The sequence below is a fragment of the Schistocerca piceifrons genome, chromosome 7, assembly GCF_021461385.2.
Source record: "Schistocerca piceifrons isolate TAMUIC-IGC-003096 chromosome 7, iqSchPice1.1, whole genome shotgun sequence".
Taxonomy (NCBI): domain Eukaryota; kingdom Metazoa; phylum Arthropoda; class Insecta; order Orthoptera; family Acrididae; genus Schistocerca; species Schistocerca piceifrons.
In genome coordinates, this window is record NC_060144.1 from 118,976,247 (window position 1) to 118,996,675 (window position 20,429).

General features: G+C 38.7%; 1 protein-coding gene across 2 annotated transcripts in view; it reads left to right on the forward strand.

Moving 5' to 3' along the window:
- The window catches only part of LOC124805113 (secretory carrier-associated membrane protein 1), a 55,359-nt gene that overhangs the window by 8,572 nt on the left and 26,358 nt on the right, over positions 1 to 20,429 (forward strand). For both annotated transcript variants that reach the window (XM_047265564.1, XM_047265565.1), the window contains 2 exons: positions 7,669 to 7,747; positions 17,005 to 17,133. In XM_047265564.1, the coding sequence (XP_047121520.1) occupies positions 7,669 to 7,747; positions 17,005 to 17,133 (208 nt within the window). The remainder of the gene's footprint in view (positions 1 to 7,668; positions 7,748 to 17,004; positions 17,134 to 20,429) is intronic.

Sequence of the window (20,429 nt, forward strand, 5' to 3'; positions counted from 1 at the left end):
ATAGTTTGCATATGTGTTACTAAGATGGAGTTCTGAAACTTCTGTCTTCAGTGATTTGGTTTTAGCTTTCATGTCCATCCAATACATGTGTATCCTCTATCATTTCTTCTGTCCCAGAGACAGCTCTTTTAGGTCACTTGACTGATATTGTCGGCTTACGTTCTTAAAGTGGATCTTCATCTAGAGAACTACTACTGTAGTTGCCTTTTATTGCTTTTTTTTTCTTAATAGTTAGAAGAGAAGTTGCAGGCTTCTTATAAATATTAAGCAATTAAATGACTGTACAATTAATCAAAATTTCAATATTCAGAAAATTCTGTGGTGTATGATTTCAAATAAGGTAGAACATACAAGCCAACTTCATTGTTTACAGTAGTAATTGGTTGTTTTTATGCATTACTCCTTACAGGTTTTAGTATTGAACAGTACTGGAGGAGTTCCTTCCTAAAGTTGTAAAGGTTTTTCTGCTTCATTTAACATTACCCTCAGGATTTTCTTAATTCATGGAGGGCAAGCATTCCTAGATTTTTTATATTATGAGTTTTGTTGCACTTACGTCCATTTAATCAGTCTTCCCATTGCTTCTTTATTTGTACTAAAATGTGTGTTTTGGCTTAAATGTCTCCACGTTGGTTTAGTAGTCTCCCCAGTTGATTCCATATCAGCATATGAAATGTAATCATATACATGTCTTCTTCATTGTTACTGTGGCTGTTGTTAGAGATACTTCTGCTATCTTTAAGGGGAACACACTCTAATTATCTAACCCATGTTAATTTAGGCAAGTATTTGACCCATTTCTGAAAAAAAAAAACTATTTGATGCAGGAACTTAATATTTTTACTGTATGTTACTTGATGCTAATAGTCAACTGTACTAAAATCCACTTTATCCGTATTATAGTTTAAAGAAATACTTTTTAAATTTATTAACAAAAAAAATATTAAGTTTTTTCTGCAGAAAATATTTTTTTGTGAACTTCCTAATGAGGAAATATTAATGAATATAGTAGCAGAGGTGGCTTTTTATGTTATGCAGAGTCTCTGAAAATTTCATTCATTTATCTATGATAGTTTCTGATGTAATGGGGCATATGTACTGAAAATTTTAGTTTGTGGGAAATTGGCTTTAAAGAAAAAACTTCTGAAATTTGTTACTTACACTTAATTAAAACTGTTCTGCTGCATATGATGGCCCTTCTTTGGCCTCTAGAAGGTCTTCCAGCTTCTTTTTCACTTTCCTGGATGTTTGTGTTACTTTCTTGGCCATATTAGATGGAGACCTGTCTGCATCAGCTATCCTCATTTTACCACAATGTTGCAGCCCTGTGATCACATTTTCACCAGGATTAATTCCCAGCTTTTTCAGTACCCAACACTTCCCAATATTAACACAATTGAATGTAATAACAGCATCACGAACTCCTAATTTCATTGTATGCATGCCTACAAATACAGTTTTAGGAAGGTGGTTCCAAATTATGCTGTTGAAACATTCATTTGGGTTCTGTGTCTGCCCATGCAAACATTTCCTTAGGTCAGGATGAGCTAAATCTCTGAAAATAGGTTTAATTGCTGTAATAACAGCAGCAGGAAGAGAATGCTGGTGAGAATAAGATTCTCCCGTTGCCTGTGCCCTATTGTATTTGCACCATGAATTTTCTCCTGATGGACACAATCCATGATATAGCATATTATCAGCAGAGGACTTATGGAAGAATATGGCCCAAACATCTCTCTTCATTGCCTCCAGATTTTCTTTATTTCTCCTATTTGCCTGCCCATAGTATACCTGCAAGTTTTCTATTTCAGTTTTAGTTAACCAACTCTGTCCAGTCAACAGTTTTTCATCTTCTAATTTTTTCCCTCTCATATCAACAGTTAGTTTTCTCAGCCTTGTTCCCAAACGTTTTTAAACATGGCCTACACATTCTATTCTGCTAATAATGGCATCTCCATATGGCTTAGAGTTCACCACATTGTTGTATACCTTACTGTCACCATTGCCAAAATACTTGGTATACTGTACACATTTTGTTTCTACAGAGTGATGAAATTTGTTGTACTCCATGAACTTCCATACCACCACTTGTTCCTCTAAAATTAGCCACACAGATGTGTTCTTTATGTTCATTGACTTTACAACATTTAGACATTATCTCCACATCTAACACTTTACCGGTGTCTACACTCGTGGCAGTCACTACTCCATTCAGAGGAGTATGTCCTCTTTTCTGCCTACTTCCATCAAGTGCAACTGCAATATCTGAACATCCATCATTTTCTTCCACTGCTTCCCTAGCAGCCAGTTTCATGCTTTCCTTGCTGACTTCACATACATCTTTCTCTAATATTGCAGTCAGTTGTTCAAATTCATTTGGTGGTTGATGTAAGTTAATCACTGAAGAAAATGTTCTCCCTGCAGCCATGCCCTTGCCAATGGATCGTAAGGCATAAATTAATCTAGTATTGATTTCATAAGGGCCACTTGCATCTAGTTTTGAGGAACTCATAAATGAAATCACAGCTGAGCATTTAGTGCAAATTAAATCCAAAGCAATTGCTAGGCTTTTTCTCCCACTGGCCTCACAAATTTTCACTCTCTGTGTCTCACCACACTGTCTACATTGTACAAATTTAGAAATTACATCTGAGAATATTCTCAAATTTGATGATGTTACTGCACACCTTATCACTTACAGTAAATTCGTTGTAACTCCCTTGAAATGGTGAGAGCTTCTTTGATGATGCACTTGTAATTCTTCAACGATTAGAAACATCGTTGCCAGGTGACATTACCTCTTGTACAGAAAGCTTTGTAAATTTGTTTCCTCTAAACTGTCATTTCATGAAAATGCCTTTACGTTTCGTCATTTTCAATAAACACATGTAAACAAGCACTGCAAACGTGAGTATAACAACTACTCGCAATCACTTGAACAAAACTAACCGTGAGTTTGAAAGCGTGTTGTTTACAAACAGCAGAAGCAAAAGAATACCGGCTGTTGCATTCCAAGGATAGCCAACACACTCGGGAGTTGCTTGAAAAAAATTTTTTTGGGAAGATCCTTTTCAGAGTACTTAAATAAAACCTTACTCTATTGAAATATGATGAAAACTAAAAAGCGTTGTATTACAGTGTGGTCCCCTTACTTGGTGTGGTTTTGGATTTATTTTTATTTATTTATTTATTTATTTTTTTGTCTGGCATATATTCTTAATGTTATAGTTCCTTAGTCATGCAAATATTGGCTGAGATAGTGATTTTGCTGCCAGTTCTCAGCATAAGTTTGTTCTCTCACCAGCTAAGAATTGGTCCTTCAAAATTTCCCTTTTTTCCTATAAGACAAATGAAAACAAATTTTTAAAAAGGTCTTACTGTGAAAAAGGTGATTTTTATCACAAAATGTCTCTTGTGCACTCTGTAAAGCCAAAGTACCTTTAAAAATGTGAAGTTTGACATTGCTGTTAATTTAAAAGGGTGTTGTAGACAGAGCACAGTGGAGTCTCCTTGACAGCATAATGCCATCTTCTAGTAGTTTACTGAATCTTCATTCTTGAACCTGCACTCATTCTTCAGCAAAAAATGTGAAAGAAATAAGGCATTGCAAAAAATCTAGTGTGTTGAAGCTACTGATAAGTGTAGAATTTGTACTAGAATTGACAAATTTAATTCATGGGTTCTTGGACTCGACTCTGTTATCTTCTACAGGAAAGTGTCCACAGCCCCCCCGCCCCCTTCTTTTATGCTATTAGTCTCTCTCTTCTTAGTCATCGGTTTTTACTTCTAATAAGTCATGAGTGAAACCTGTATGCCTTTAGTGTGCCCAGTTGAATATGAACTGAAATTTTCCATAAAAGTAGTTTCTTATTCTTAAAGTGTCATAGCACATTTAAGAAACCTAAAACAGTTCAGTCACCACAAAATGCCATATTAAAAAAATCCTTGCCCTTGGATTTGCATTACTGAAGCTATGAGTGCCATTAGAAATTTCATGGAGTGCTTTGGCACATTTGTTAGTATCCCAAATAAAAATCAGTACATTAGTACTCATTGTGGATATTTCCTAAGTACTTTTACAAGATAAATGCATATAATTTATTCAAACTGTAATTACATCAGGAGGAATCTATAAAGGAACAACAGCCCAGTGTATGTCGTCTTTAATGATGATGGCCTAACTGGAAAGTTTCTTGCTTCTCTCCCTTCTTCATTTTTTATTTTTCAAATTCTTTACTAATTGGGGTGGCACATACATCTAGGATGTCCTTATGATATTACTGTAGATAGGAATATGCAAGGCTTCAGCTCCAGTAACATCGAAGCTCAGAACTCCAATTTGTTCATTTCTCATCGAATTCACTGCTTTAGATCATGTGAAATTACTGTTCTCAAATTCTGCAGACTAGCAGGCATGAGCAATTGTCTAGAATAGAACATTGATGAACCAAATGTGGAAGAGCCATGAGGTATAGAGAATTTTTTACAGCTAGCAAAAGGAGGAGTTGGAGGCTAGGAACATGTGGTCAGATAAAGCATGCTTGAAGGTATGTGGTGACAGTTGGATGTTGTGCTCCATGATTTCAGGAAGTGAGTGGGGGGAGGGGGAGGGGAGATGGGAGTCACAAGATTCTTAGAAATGGTAAGAAAAATCTCACAAGGGGAGGGTCTGACAGGTGGGTCACAAATTCTGACGAAGTTTTGCAAGCGCATTCTACATTTAAAATAGACATGTTTTGGCTTTTAGACACTCCCTAGTTTTTGAAAAAAATGAGGTCAAAGCTGATGATGAAAACTGTATTTTCAATGTTGTACATTGAAATAGCATCTAAAAACAAACCTTTTTAGTAATATAATATGGAGGCCAAAGTTAATAATGTTAGTTATTAACCTTTTTTGCGTTTACCACTGCAGTTTGGGTATCAAATTGTTCTAAGTGTTCAGCAGTGTGATGTTGGCGGTAAAGGCATTAGACAGTCAAAATGCTTGTCCATGTTCAGTTCTTGGTTGTTATTTTTGTTTTATATTTCAGTGTAACTGTTAATCTACTGATAATCTGAATACTTTTCTTTGTGCCTTCCTTTTTTTTAGATAAAACATTGGGAGCTGTGATTAATAAAAAGTTAAGTCTGTATACGGTACTGACAGTAATTTTCATTCTGATACATAAAACTTTTCATAGAAGCAGGCAAAACAAATACTTCTTGCACCATGTGCAACACGTGAATGAAATATTACCCCATTGGTGTATTTTGCTTTACAGTGTTCGTGGAAACGTATGATTCACATTGCTAAAAGCAGATCTTTCAGATATCAATTTGGATTTTGTACCAAGCGTATGAAAGCATATTTTGAAAGACAGTTGTGGACAACTGGTCATGGACCAGTCCATAAATTTTGATAGCATCCACCCTATCTTTTAATTCTGCACTCTGCTGTGAAATTTTGAAATAGCACAATAAAATTCTTTCTGTTGGAAAAGTAAATGTGACCCTGTTGACAAAAAGGGGTACATTTTGGTAGTATCACTCGCAGTACAGGTCAGTTGAGCATTGTCACCTAGCAAAGTCCTATTGTAGAGCTTCTTGTATCGCAATGAAAATAACTCTCAGTACATTATATACAGGGCTATTACAAATGACTGAAACAGATTTCATAAATTCACTGTAGCTCCATTCATTGACATATGGTCACGACACACTACAGATACGTAGAAAAACTCAGTTTTGTTCGGCTGAAGCCGCACTTCAGGTTTCTGCCGCCAGAGCGCTCCAGAGCGCAGTGAGACAAAATGGCGACAGGAACCAAGAAAGCGTATGTCGTGCTTGAAATGCACTCACATCAGTCAGTCATAACAGTGCAACGACACTTCAGGACGAAGTTCAACAAAGATCCACCAACTGCTAACTCCATTCGGCGATGGTATGCGCAGTTTAAAGCTTCTGGATGCCTCTGTAAGGGGAAAACCGATGGATTGGTCGTGGTGGAGATCATGATCAGCAATTCATGTCATGGCCTCCACACTCTCCCGACTTAACCCCATGCGATTTCTTTCTGTGGGGTTACGTGAAAGATTCAGTGTTTAAACCTCCTCTACCAAGAAACGTGCCAGAACTGCGAGCTCGCATCAATGATGCTTTCGAATTCATTGATGGGGACATGCTGCGCCGAGTGTGGGAGGAACTTGATTATCGGCTTGATGTCTGCCGAATCACTAAAGGGGCACATATCGAACATTTGTGAATGCCTAAAAAAACTTTTTGAGTTTTTGTATGTTTGTGCAAAGCATTGTGAAAATATCTCAAATAATAAAGTTATTGTAGAGCTGTGAAATCGCTTCAATTATTTGTAATAACCCTGTATACTTACTTGACTATTGGACACACCTGATTTTTTTTTGCTTAAAAAAAAAGGAAAGATAGGTACTCCCATTATCACATACACTGAAAAAATTATTGAACGGAAAAAGCCACTACCAAGAACTGAACAGGGACCAGTAGTTTGGTAGTATAATGCCTTGATCACTTGACTGCCAATCTCTCTCTGGCAACATGTTGAATTATGAGTACTGAAGCTACAGCATGAAAACTTCAAAACATTAGTAACACAGACTTTACAAACTTTGGACCATATAATACATTCATAAATAAATTTTGTTTCTAGACAATATTGTGATGTATAACATTGAAAATACCATTTTCTGTCATTGACTGTGACCTTGATTTATTTATTTTTCAGAGATAAGGGAGTGTCTAGCAAAAAGCTGTGGAACATCCTTGCAAAACTTCATCAAAATCGGTGGCCCAAATTTCAGACAACCCCCCCCTCCCCCCCCCCTGTCAGCACTCTGCACCTTGAATACCATTTCTTGAGCTGCAATGCTCAAAATAGTTCATGTGGCAGTACTACTTTTTCAGTATTTTGTGGCCTACATATCAAACGAACTTTACTTTTTCTTGGAATTGGTTTTATGGCTGTTGGGGGCAGGGAAGGAATTATTTTTTGCCATTGATCATCCTTTCATCAATAACACATATTTTTATTTAGAGACATCAGTGAACCATTATTATCTTTTGTTATTGGATAGATGACACTCTTCTGCAATTAAGATGGAGAGTAGAAAATCAGGTGTTAAATGTCCCTAACTTAGAAGTCTTCATAAGTGGGTACAAGTAATTTACGCCTACAATTAAGTGCACAAGTTAATGATTTTCCAAAGTTACAATCGGCTGTGAATTGTTCACATATAATTGCAAGGTTGCTGACAAGGACTGTTTTATGAAAAGTTGACAGGTGTAGTCTTCAAAATTCATTGTAACAGTTGGCGAGTTGCCACTTCCATGTGTGGCAAAATTTGAAATAGATTGTGAATATATGCCTAGAAGTGAAATAAAAATGTTTACCACAATATTCCTTAGAATCATTTCTAAGACTTATGCCGTGCATCAGAACATTAGTATGAGCATAGTTTATCTTATTAATAGCATAGTTTATTCTTCTTATTTAGCAAAAATTTAGAAAATGCTTTTCATTTATGCATGAATGTCTGACAGTATTCATGTTAAGAAAATTATTGGTAAGTTCAAATTTTGTTTGCTATTAGGATGTTCGAGGAAATAGTTACTTTCTTTCCAATAGTAATTTAATATTTTTTCTGATTTTCCACAGCGAAGACAGGAAGAACTTGAAAGAAAAGCCCAGGAGTTGGCCCGCAGAGAAGAGGAGTTGAAGAATGCACCATATAATGGTAAATTGCTTTAATAATTTTAATTCTGATGGAACATTTATCTAATCTGTTGAAGTTATGTAGTGGTTGTTACATGTATTACTTATAGAAAATGTAAGGGAATTGTGGAGCATTCACCTGAAGCTGTCCAAAAGTGGGTGAAAATGCTGTTCACCGAAATTACTGACATTCTTAAGGCAGGTACACAGTAGAATTAAAATTTGTTCATGAATATCCATTTCATTACTGTGCTACAATTAAAGTTATTGGTAATGAGTGACAAAGGAGATGGACTCAGCATGAAGGTCATGGGGATGGGCCCCAAGTAAGTTAAGTGGTGCATCTTGGATTAAATCAGTATACATTGTTTATAGGTGAGAGTCTGCCACGTAATCTTGGCAACGGTGGAACCTTTGTTCACTAGAAAGATGATTGAGGCCTGTTTAAAGTTGTGGATGGCTGTTTTCTGTGCTGGTAAGTTAGTTTTTAGGAAGAGTTCGGGGAAGTGAGGATGAGAGGACACAGGCAAACTACCAAGAGCAGTGTGGATGTGCATAGCTGAAAGACTGTAGTGCATGTAAAATCTCTATAGGAGGCTTTGATTCAGAAATTGGGTCCAGGTATGAACTGTGAGAGGCTAGGTTCAATTTGGACTTTGGCTGGTTTTGGTCAAAGGAGTTGGTGCCAAAAAATTGGATGAATGAGAGATCATGGTAGAGGTCAGCATGATTGAATTTTGGTGTATGACTGCAGGTGAGACATTAGGAAAAGACTGAAATATCAGTGGGATATAGGTTTTTCACAGGTGGCGCACCGACATTTTTCTAGGTTTGGTTGCATGTGGGGTTTTAAAGTAAGTTGGGATGGTGTTCTGGGGGGATGCTGCAATTAGTAAGTTGACAGCAAAGTACGGTATTAAATGCCTCATGTGCACAGTCAGTTCTGTTATTTATACAGTATCTTACAGATGGAATGAAGCAGAGCAGTGTGTGTAAAGCACCAACTTACCTCCATACAGTGGAGAAGTTGGAAGGTTGTCAAAGTGCTGTAGTTGCATAAATGCTTTTAAAACAGATGCCTGTATAAGAATGCTAGGAAATTCATGGTAAAATGTAAATAATTCAGATGTAAATGAAACCACTCACCAAATAGAAGCGTCGAGTCATCGACAGGCACACGCAGAAGGGAAAGAAAACTAGCTAGCTTTACCTACATTTATACTCTGCAACCACTGTGACGTGTACAAATTGTTGGGGTTTTTTCCTGTTCTGTTCACATATGGAGGGCAGAAATAATGATTAAATGAATGCTTCTGGGCATGCTGTAATTACTCTAATCTTGCACTCACAATCCCTATATGAGTGATAAAATGTAGGGGGTTGTAGTATATTCGTAGAGTTGTCACTTAAAGGCAGTTCTTGAAATTAGGTTAGAAGATGTTCTCGGATTAGTTTATGTCTGTCTTCAAGTGTCTGTCAGTGCAGCTTCTTCAGCATCTTGGTAACATGCTCCCATCACTGACAAACCTGTGACTATACATGCTGCCTTTCTCTATATACATTCAATATCCCCTGTTAGTCCTATGTGGTACAAATAGCACACACTTGAGCAATACGCTACATTGATTTCACAAGTGATGTGTAAGCAATCTCCTTAGTAGACTGATCGCACTTCCCCAGTATTCTACCAATAAACCAAAGTCAGCCACCTGCTTTATCCATAGCTGAGCCTGTGTGATCATTCCTTTTCATATCCCTGCAAAGTGTTACTCTCAGGTATTTGTATGAGTTGGTAGATTCCATCTGTGACTCACTGATATTAGTCGCAGGATACTATGTTTTTTTGTTTCATGAAGTGCATAGTTTTACATTTCTGAACATCTAAAGTAAGTTGACAGATTTGCACCAGATAAAAATCTTTTCAAGATCTGACTGTACATTTAAGCAGCTTCTTTTGGACTGTACATTATTATTAGATAACTGCATAATCTGCAAAAAAAGTCTCGCGTTACTATTAATATTGTCTACAAGGTCATTAACACAGAGCATGAACAGCAAGGATTCAAACACACTTCACTGGGGCACACCTTAAGCTACTTCTACAGCTGATGATGATTCTCCATCCAAAATAACATGCTGTGTCCTCTCTACCAAAAAGTCCTCAATCCAATCACCGATTTCACTTGACACCCCCATGTGATCATACTTTAGTTTAGGTGTGGTACTGAATCAAATGTTTTTTAGAAATCAAGAAATACAGCATCCGCCAAGTTGCCTGGAACCAAGGCTTTCGGTGTATCATGTGAGAAAAGTGTGTTGGGTTTAACATGATCGATATTTACAGTATCCATGCTGTTTTGCATGGTGGAGCCATTCTGTTAAGGATATCTCATTGCATTTGAGCTCTACAACAAATTGATGTCGAGGACATTGGACGTAGTTTTGTGGATCACTTCTATTACCCTTCTTGTAACCAGCTGTGACCCGCACTTTATTCTCACTAATTAGCATAGGTTTTTGTTAGAGGGCTCTGCAATAGAGTATAGTTAGAAGAGGGGCTAACTCAGCTGCATGTTGGGTGTAGATTCTTATTGGGATTCCATTGACCCTGGAGCTTTGTTGAGATTTAACACTTTCAGCAGTTTCTCAACACCATTGACACTAATACTTATTTCATCCATGTTTGCAGTGGTACAAGGATTAAACTGGGGCAGTTCTCCTGGGTTTTCCTTTGTAAAAGGGATGTTTGAAAATTGAGTAAGCATTTCAGCTTTAGCTTTGCTTCCCTTAATTTCAGTTGTCTCCTTCACTACTGACTGATAGTAACTTCGGTGCCAACAGCAGCCCGTACTTGTATACAACCAGAATTTCTTTTGGGTTTTGTTTCATTTGACAGTACTTATCTGCATAAAACTTGAGCTGTAGTTCCTCTACATGCTCCTGCCCTGTGTTGAAAGTTTAAAGTTCCTTGTTGAGATATGACACTACTGATTTTTATCTAGTTCACTGAACATATATATCTTTTTGCTTATTTTAGTTGTCACACTGATGTCAGTTTCAATGTGGACATCCTCAAAGACATAAGGTCTATTTGTTGCTGTTAGGTCTGGTATACACTGAAGGGGGAAAAAAATCACAACACCAAAAAATTTTTAGTACAGAGTAATGAAATTTCGGGAATACATTTGTCTATTTAACATATTTAAGTGATTAACATTGCAAGACCATTGGTTAATTTAAGCAAGAGATAAGCCATTGAAAATGTGAAATGCTGGTATATTGATAACAGGTATAACAGCCAGGATGTGGAATGTGAGCATGCAAATGTGCATGCATTGTGTTGTACAGGTGCCGGATGTCAGTTTTGTGGGATGGAGTTCCGTGCATGTTGGACTTGGCGGTCAGTTAATACAGGGACAGTTAACTGTCTGTGGATGACACTGGAGTTGTCTGATGGTGTACCATATGTGTTTTTAATTAACTTTTTATACCTGGGATTCACAGTCGTGTAGAACTTTATAAAAGACATCATATTTATGCCAGTGACTGTAACACTTTCTTTATTTCACGATTGCAATTTTAACCTTTGGCCATTATCAAGTGAACATGTTATGGCTATTGGGCCATGTCAACCTAAAATGGGCTAACACATATGTCATCATCATTACCATAAAACACATTGCTGACACTGTTACATATTGTGAATACACATATCCATATGTCATAAGACAACATAATCTGTAGACATTAAGGTTCGTTAGCCTGTCACTAGTCACCTAGTTCACCAAAACAGTAATCTGCCACTGCAGTTTAGAGCATATGTGACTAGTGATGGGCTGACGAACATGAGTGTCTACAGACTATGTTGTTTCATGACATATCGATATGTGTATTCACAATATGTAACGGTGTCAGCAATGTGTTTTATGGTAATGACGACATATTAATGTCTCAGCTCATTTTAGGTTGACATTGCCTAGTAGCCGTAACATCTTCACTTGATAACGGCCTAAGGCCGAAATTGCAATCGTGAAATAAAGTGTTACAGTCGCTGGCATAAATGTCTTTCATATGTGTTGTATTGGAGATAGACCTGGTGATAGTGACCCAAGGCAGCATGTCGACACGCTGTAGAGCATGTTGGGTTACAGCGGTGGTATATGGGGGACTGTTATCCTTTTGGAAAAGACCCTCTGGAATGCTGTTCAGGAATGGCAATGTAACAGGCCAGATCAGTATAATGTTGTACAAATTTCTAGCCATGCTGCATGGGATAACCACGAGAGTACTCGGGGTGTCATAAGAAGTCACATCCCAGACCATAACTCCAGTTGTAGGCCCAGTGTGTCTAGCACACAGACAGGTTGGTTGCAAGTCCTCAACTGGCCTAATCCTAACCAACATACAGCCATCACTGGCACCAACACAGAACCAGCTTTCATCAGAGAACAGAACAGAACAGACCTCTACCCTACTCTTCAATGAGCTCTCACTTGATACCGGCTGAAGTCGCAAATGGCAGCGATTAGGAGTCAGTTTAATGCATGCTCGGGGCATCTGTCTCAGAGCTGTCCTAGAAGTAACTGACTGGTAACAGTTTATGTCACGGTGGTGCCAACTGCTGCTCCCATTGCTGCTGCAGATGCAGCCATATGCTGAATATGACAAGTCTTATCTTTCGGTAGTGCCACGTGGTCATCGGAAGCCTGGACTTCTTGCAACTATGCATTCTTGTGACCACTGCTGCCAGCAGTCATGTACAGTGGCTACAGTCTTGCCAAGACTTTGTGCAGTATTGCAAAAGGAACATCCACCTTCTCATAGCCCTATTACACTACTTTGTTCACTCATTGAGGTGTTGATAACGACGTCTTTGTCACCTTACAGGCATTATTGACAAGCGTCAACTCACCATGTCCAGTCTCTAAGGTAACTAATGCTCACCACTGTTGCAGTGTGTATTTAAAGCAAACCTTATTTACATCCTCATAGTGGTGCTACTAGCACCACTCTTATGTGACTGGCACAAAATTTGAAAAGACATCATCTTTCAGATGTAGAAACACTCTTAGCAATTTTCGTTTGTCGCAGAACTACTTCTTGGTGTTGGAAATTTTTTTCTGATCAGTGCATTTCCAATATAAGTAGGGTTCCAAACTATCTGTTCTAGGTGGTTTTCAGAGAAGGCATTTAACTATGTTCCACAGGATGCCTTATTGTATCCATCACTAACAAAACTGTTCTTTTCGCAATTTCATCTACATCTATACTCCGCAAGCCACCCAACGGTGTGTGGCGGAGGGCACTTTACATGCCACTGTCATTACCTCCCTTTTCTGTTCCAGTCGCGTATGGTTTGCGGGAAGAACGACTGTCTGAAAGCCTCCGTGCGCGCTCGAATCTCTCTAATTTTACATTAGTGATCTCCTTGGGAGATATAAGTAGGGGGAAGCAATATATTCGATACCTCATCCAGAAGTACACCCTCTCGAAACCTGGCGAGCAAGCTACACCGCGATGCAGAGCGTCTCTCTTGCAGAGTCTGCCACTCGAGTTTGCTAAACATCTCCGTAACGCTATCACGGTTACCAAATAACCCTGTGACGAAACGCGCCGCTCTTCTTTGGATCTTCTCCATCTCCTCTGTCAACCCGTCCTGGTACGGATCCCACACTGATGAGCAATACTCAAGTATAGATCGAACGAGTGTTTTGTAAGCCACCTCCTTTGTTGATGGGCTACATTTTCTAAGGACTCTCCCAATGGATCTCAACCTGGTACCCGCCTTACCAACAATTAATTTTATATGATCATTCCACTTCAAATTGTTCCGCATGCATAATCTCACATATTTTACAGAAGTAACTGCTACCAGTGTTTGTTCCGCTATCATATAATCATACAATAAAGGATCCTTCTTTCTATGTGTTCGCAATACATTACATTTGTCTGTGTTAAGGGTCAGTTACCACTCCCTGTACCAAGTGCCTATCTGCTGCAGATCCTCCTGCATTTCGCTACAATTTTCTAATGCTGCAACTTCTCTGTATACTACAGCATCAGCCACGAAAAGCCGCATGGAACTTCAGACACTATGTACTAGGTCATTTATATATATTGTGAAAAGCAATGGTCCCATAAAACTCCCCTGTGGCACGCCAGGGGTTACTTTTTCTGTAGACATCTCTCCATTGATAACAACATGCTGTGTTCTGTTTGCTAAAAACTCTTCAATCCAGCCACACAGCTGGTCTAATATTCCGTAGGCTCTTACTTCATCAGGCGACAGTGCGGAACTGTATTGAACGCCTTCCGGAAGTCAAGGAAAATAGCATCTACCTGGGAGCCTGTATCTAATATTTTCTGGGTCTCATGAACAAATAAAGCAAGTTGGGTCTCACACGATCACTGTTCCCGGAATCCATGTTGATTCCTACAGAGTAGATTCTGGGTTTCCAAAAACGACATGATGCTCAAGCAAAAAACATGTTCTAAAATTCTACAACAGATAGACATAAGAGATATTGGTCTATAGTTTTGCACATCTGCTCGACGACCCTTCTTGAAGACTGGGACTACCTGTGCTCTTTTTCCAATCATTTGGAACCTTCCGTTCCTCTAGAGATTTGCGGTACACGGCTGTTAGAAGGGGGGCAAGTTCTTTCGCGTACTCTGTGTAGAATCGAATTGGTATCCTGTCAGGTCCAGTGGACTTTCCTCTGTTGAGTGATTAAAGTCCCCAGTGATGATTATGGTTTTACTGGGGAAATTATGTACAAAAGAACTGTTGTTTTCCCTAAAGTTTTTGATCACATCAGGGGATGTGTGGTGGGTGATAGAAGGATCCAATTACCATTTTATGCTAACCCTTGATACTGAGTCTTGCGGAAACAGTCTCACATGCGGCTTCAATTTCTATCTCTAAGGATTCAAATTTATTGTGTACGGCGACAAATTCATCAGCTCCATTTCCCACCTGCTTATCCTTCAGATACACACATTAATTTTCACCAAAAATCACACAATCAGTTTCAGGTTCCAACCAGTTTTCTGAACCTAGTATTATGTAAGCTTCACTGCTTTCCAGGAGCACTTCAAACTCAGGCACTTTGTTGTGAATGCTTTGGCAGTTAACCAATAGGATTTTAATATTTCTACCTGTGGGAGACATTTCTTTAAATTTTACACTGATACCTCTGGGTTATGTACAGCTGTCTTTACCTGGATGGGATAGAGCTATTTTTACCTGGATGGGATGGGAGTCACCTAATCTAAAAAACCCTTGTGTGCACTCCACACACAAGTCAGCTGCCTGTGTAGGAGCTGCTGATGTGTAGTGTGCAGCTGACCCACTTAAGGGGACCCTACAGTTCTTAATGCTATGGCGCAATTCCAGTAAGTTGTAACCTAGCTCATCACACAACCTTTGAAGTCTGGTCCATTCAGAACCAAGGGGCCAGGATCACTTCTGTGGACAGTGCTGCAGATAGTGAGCTTTGTTGAAATTCGGTGCGCACAGCTGATCTTCTCGACCTTCTCTCCCAGTTGCTGGAATTACCCAAGTATGACTTCAGAGCCTAGATGGCGGGCATCTTTTGTTCCGAAGTGCGGCAAAACCTTCAGTTGTTTGTATCCTATTCCCTCAGTGGCTGCCAGAATAGCCTCTTTGGCATGTTGAATGAGTCCCCAAGGCATACACACAGTCCATCCAGTGTCCTTTCCTGTCCCTTGATGCCATTTCTCTCTGTAAGAGGTACCACCATTTGCTGTTCGTTTGAACTGCCAACAGTTAATAGACCATACCCTTTCACATTGCCACCTCTTGACACCGGACAAAACAGGATTGCCCAAAACAGGTGAAATGAGTCCCACTGGCTCACTTTCACAGACACTGTACCTCAAACTTGTTGATTACAGGAATTGGTATAACACCCCGAGTCGTCCTATTCTCTGTTCACATTGTACAGGAACGCCCTGATCTACCATTGAAGCATCACTCACAGTCAAGTGGAAAAGTAATGAGAGATCCTGCACCTTCTGCAGAGTGTCAGGCTCCACAGGAGGGGTTAGTACTGGAGGTGCCTTTGGTACCAGTACCACAGGTACCAGTCTCCTGGGAGCTCTTCCAAAACACAGATATGCCAATCATTCGGCAGTAGTCAGGGCATTTTCCAGCGGCTTACGAATGTTGACCAACTCGTCCTGCATTTAAGAACAGCATTTTCACTGGTGCATTGTATTACAGGATAGTGAACAAATAACTTTAAACCTGCTAATTATCTTTTACTCTGTTGAGCTAAAAACACTAATTCCTATAAGAATTTAAGCAAATAAACAAAATAGATTTCTGTTAAGACAACAGGAAAACCTTTGGTGAAAATTACTAGTTTGCTAAAACTTTTTTAGGTTAGTTACAGTTGTTGGTAAACTTGAAAATAGAGTTAATTTATGATAAATATAGATACTCATCCTTCAGGTGAAACTAAATGTAACACAGTATGTTAGTTACAATATTTGCTGCAAATTAGATTACGCACATTCTCAGAAATGCACATTTATTTATTTGGGGTGAGTTATTCTTTGGCAGTAACTGTGAATCGCAAACGCTTATTTGCTACAAAATAAGTTATCCAAAACACTCATACCAGTAACTTACGAAAATATAGTTTTTTAAGCATCCAAAAATTTTCAAAAGTGCTTCTCACATAATTATACAATGAAGTTAGAGAAAGATTGTTTTGAAAGAGAACAGGCCTAAGATAAGTTTATAAGCTGCTACAAGCATACAGTTAATAACAGTAAGAGTTCTTGGTGGCACTGGCGAATGTTCGAAATTTCACAATGTATCACAATACAAAGGAGTAATGATACAACAGTGAAAGATTATGTAAAAGTTATACAAACAGTAAAATATGTGAATCTACAATTTCCAGTCAGCACATGAATCTTTTACATGTGGTCTCTCTCAAAGGAAAATTCAGACATCGGCTTTTACATATAAATAAATGTGCAAATTGTACATAATTTTTACTTAGATGTTTCGGTGTCAATTCTACACTCGCGTGCCGAATAAAAACATTACAGTGTGAATTTGTCAGCTGAAATCATGAAAATGTGCAGTGCCAACAAAGCAAGTCTTCTGCCTGTTGCACCTAACAATGCAGTGTGTGTGTGTGTGTGTGTGTGTGTGTGTGTGTGTGTGTGGGTGTGTGTGTGGGGGGGGGGGGGGGTTGAATATAGGAATGTAGATTTCAGTTAACTCTTGTTTCTCTTCCACAGCTCGTCGTAACAATTGGCCACCTCTACCAGAGAAGTGCTGTTTCCAACCATGTTTCTACCAAGATATTAATGTTGACATACCACTAGAGTTCCAGAAGATTGTTCGTTACCTGTATTATCTTTGGATGTGTAAGTTTCCTCAGATCTTTTTATTCATTTTAAATTGTTATGTGTTAGCTGTAATTATCCTCCCTTCCTCACCTCTTCCTGAACTTCTTGGCATGTTTGAGCATCCCATTATGCCTGTTCAGTTTATATGAATTTCTTAGTTTCTTTCACTTATTTTATGGATTAGCATTGGATGTTAATTGAAGACAACAACCTACACTGATGATCCAAAATATTATGACCACCATAAGATTGAATGCTCTTTTGTGGAGTTGTGGGCACATGACACAGAAAGTAGTAGTACATAAACAGAATAGTGGTGAATGGCGAATCACTAGCTGTAATACAACCTTCAAATGAGGAAATAAACTGGAATAAGCGACTGTGAGAAATATTAGACGGTTAAGGCTTGTACCCTTGGAATGATCATTTTGGAAATGGTGAAGCTAGTTAACTGTTCGCGTTGTCATTAACATCTATGGGAAAGTCAGTGAGTGCCAGTGAAACCATGGGTAGGACACAAGGAATTAGATGTAAACACTTCATCACAGAACATACAGATCAAAGGTTTTCCTGCTCCATATGTCAGGGTAGGTGGTGACCTATGACAGATCTGATGACGAGTACAGTGCTACTACAGGCACAAATGTTCCAGAGCACATTGTTCAGCATACATTGTTGATCATGTGGTTATTCAGCAGACAACCTGTACATGTTCCTTAATTGACATAGTGACAGTCAATTACAAATGCAGTGGGCACTGGGTCATAGGAATTTGACCAAGGACAAGTAAAAATTTGCTGTGGATTCCATGAATCACATTTCCTGTTACACCAGGTCGCAAGTCGAAGCCGGATACACCATAAAGACGAGTAGCTGCTTGAAACATGCACATAATCCCAGATGCAGACCAATGGATGCAGTATTATGCTGTGGAGGGGGAAGGGGGGCGGGGTTAGATCCACATGGATTGCTACAGGATCTGTGGTAGTAATCAAAGGCAGCATGACAACTGAGGATTACATCAACTGTATTCACACACACACACACACACACACACACACACACACACACACACACACACACACACAAAAGCATGTGTTCGTGCCAGGCTTGGGCAAGATTAAATTCATCTGAACCTGATGGAACAAATGAGGGACACTGTTGGGTGTCAACACCATATCTATAAACCACTGGCTCATAATTTATGGGAACTGCTTGACCTGTGCATAGACACATAGTGCCACAAACCTCCAAAATTTACCAAGGACTTGACGAATTGATGCCATGCAGAATCACTTCTGTAGAGTATTCTCAAGCTGGACCAGCACACTAGTAAGCAGTTTTAATGTACTGGCTTGTCATTATACAAAAGTGCAGGTCCAGATTCACGTGACATTCAGTTGAAATAAGTTTTACGTGCAGATACCACTTTTACGCTCTGTGTGAACTGCTACTGGCAGTGCAGTAAATAGTTGTAATAACTGAAACTGAATTTTTTAATGAAACACTCTGCACGGCATGAGGAAGCAAGTTTAAATAAAAAATGTGCAAAACTGAATTGAAAAATAAGGAATACATTTCATTTTTTGCAATCCATCATATAGTTATTCTACTTTAGTATAGTTATTCTGTTTGTCTTTAAGAGCACGATGCAATTTCAAGAAATTTCACATTTTCAGGAGTATTGATCCTCCCTAGGATCTCTTAGAATGATGCCTTTCCTTGCCCTCCTAACCCCTGATGTTATTAGACATTCTCGAAAAATTGTCAATAATTTTGTGTGATGTAATAGTAATTTTGCTTGTAAGGAAATTGTGTTTGTTCATTTCACTAAATGAACATGCTCATATTCGGAAAGGTGCTAATAACCTTTTTATTGAGCACCCTCAAGCCAGAGTCATCAAGAAATCTCAAGCATCATCAGTTTCATAAGCATGTGGTCTCTTTAGTAACATGTTTATTGGATAAATCACTTACACAGTCTAATAAAAATGTCATTTAGCAATTAAAAATTATTAGTCATGTTTATTTCTAAGGACTTAATGCCACTTGAGTACCTCAGCTAAGCTGCCTGCTCTGTCTTCTGTTAAGACACACTGTCTAAGGCTGGCCACCCCCTGACAGGGCTTATTCCTGAGTATGCCACCAGATTCAAGATTCCTCCAGGCCACTGGACACACTCCCCACGAACTGCCCCATATAGTCCCAATTTGACATGCTTCTAAATTGTTCATGATGAAGTAACTGCCATATCATTGAATTTTCCACCATTGCAGCTATAGAATCTTCTGGGTGAAATGCTTCATGGTGTTTTGGAGATGGTCATATCATTTTGATGTGTAGTCATGGTGCTTTCCAAGGAAATGATAGTCATGAGCTGTTCTCAAGTGTTCAGCTGAGTGTCATTTTACAAATGGTGCAAAATTTCAGCAACCTGTTTTCTTGCCATACTCAGTAGTTGTGACAACTGAAAGTTAGTGTGGGTGGCCTGGAATTGTTACTTTGTTTAGATGGAAAGGAAACTATTGAGGCATCAGCTTCAGCCCTCAATTGCTTTGCCGTGCTGCTATGTTCTTGATATTTCTTGAGTGGTGGAGGTGGTGTGTAATTATGGTATTCTCTTCATTTGTCATAGTGTGAACCAGTCTTAAAGTGGCTGTTGTACTTTGAGTAGGTTCAAAGCTGCATTCTACCTTATATTAAACTGGAAAGCGTTGTCATTACCATAGGCATTTTCCCCGCAAATGGTATATCATTTGGTTCTACCCTAGACATTAGTAGCCTTCCTTAGGCTCTTGGTAATGCCTCTGAAAATGTAATGGGCAGTCAGATGAAACTGAGATATATGGGGGGAAAAGTAAGTAAACCGTTCATTATTTACGGTATGGATACTCCTCATTGGAAATCAGTTGGAATAATTAATAACTCAAGACAAATGTTTTAAGAATAGTTTGCAGATAACATAGAATGAAATTTATAATGAACCAAATGCTAACATAAAATTTAATCTATTCCATGGTAAATTCATATAATTACTTGAAAATAGCTTTCCACACAAGCTGGTCAGGGGAGACACTAAACAGCCAGATAAAAAGCTGTGGATCACTAGAGGGATTGATGTATCTTGTGAAAGGAAAAGGGAAATGTATCTTTTGGCAAGAACAAGTAGGAATCCTGCAGTAGTTGCACACTACAAAAAATACTCAGTTACTGAGAAAGGTTATTAAAAATCAAAGAACATGCACGTAATGTTGGAAATTAGTATATCCAATAACAGACTTGAGGCAATGTGGAATGTAGTGAAGCAAGAGACA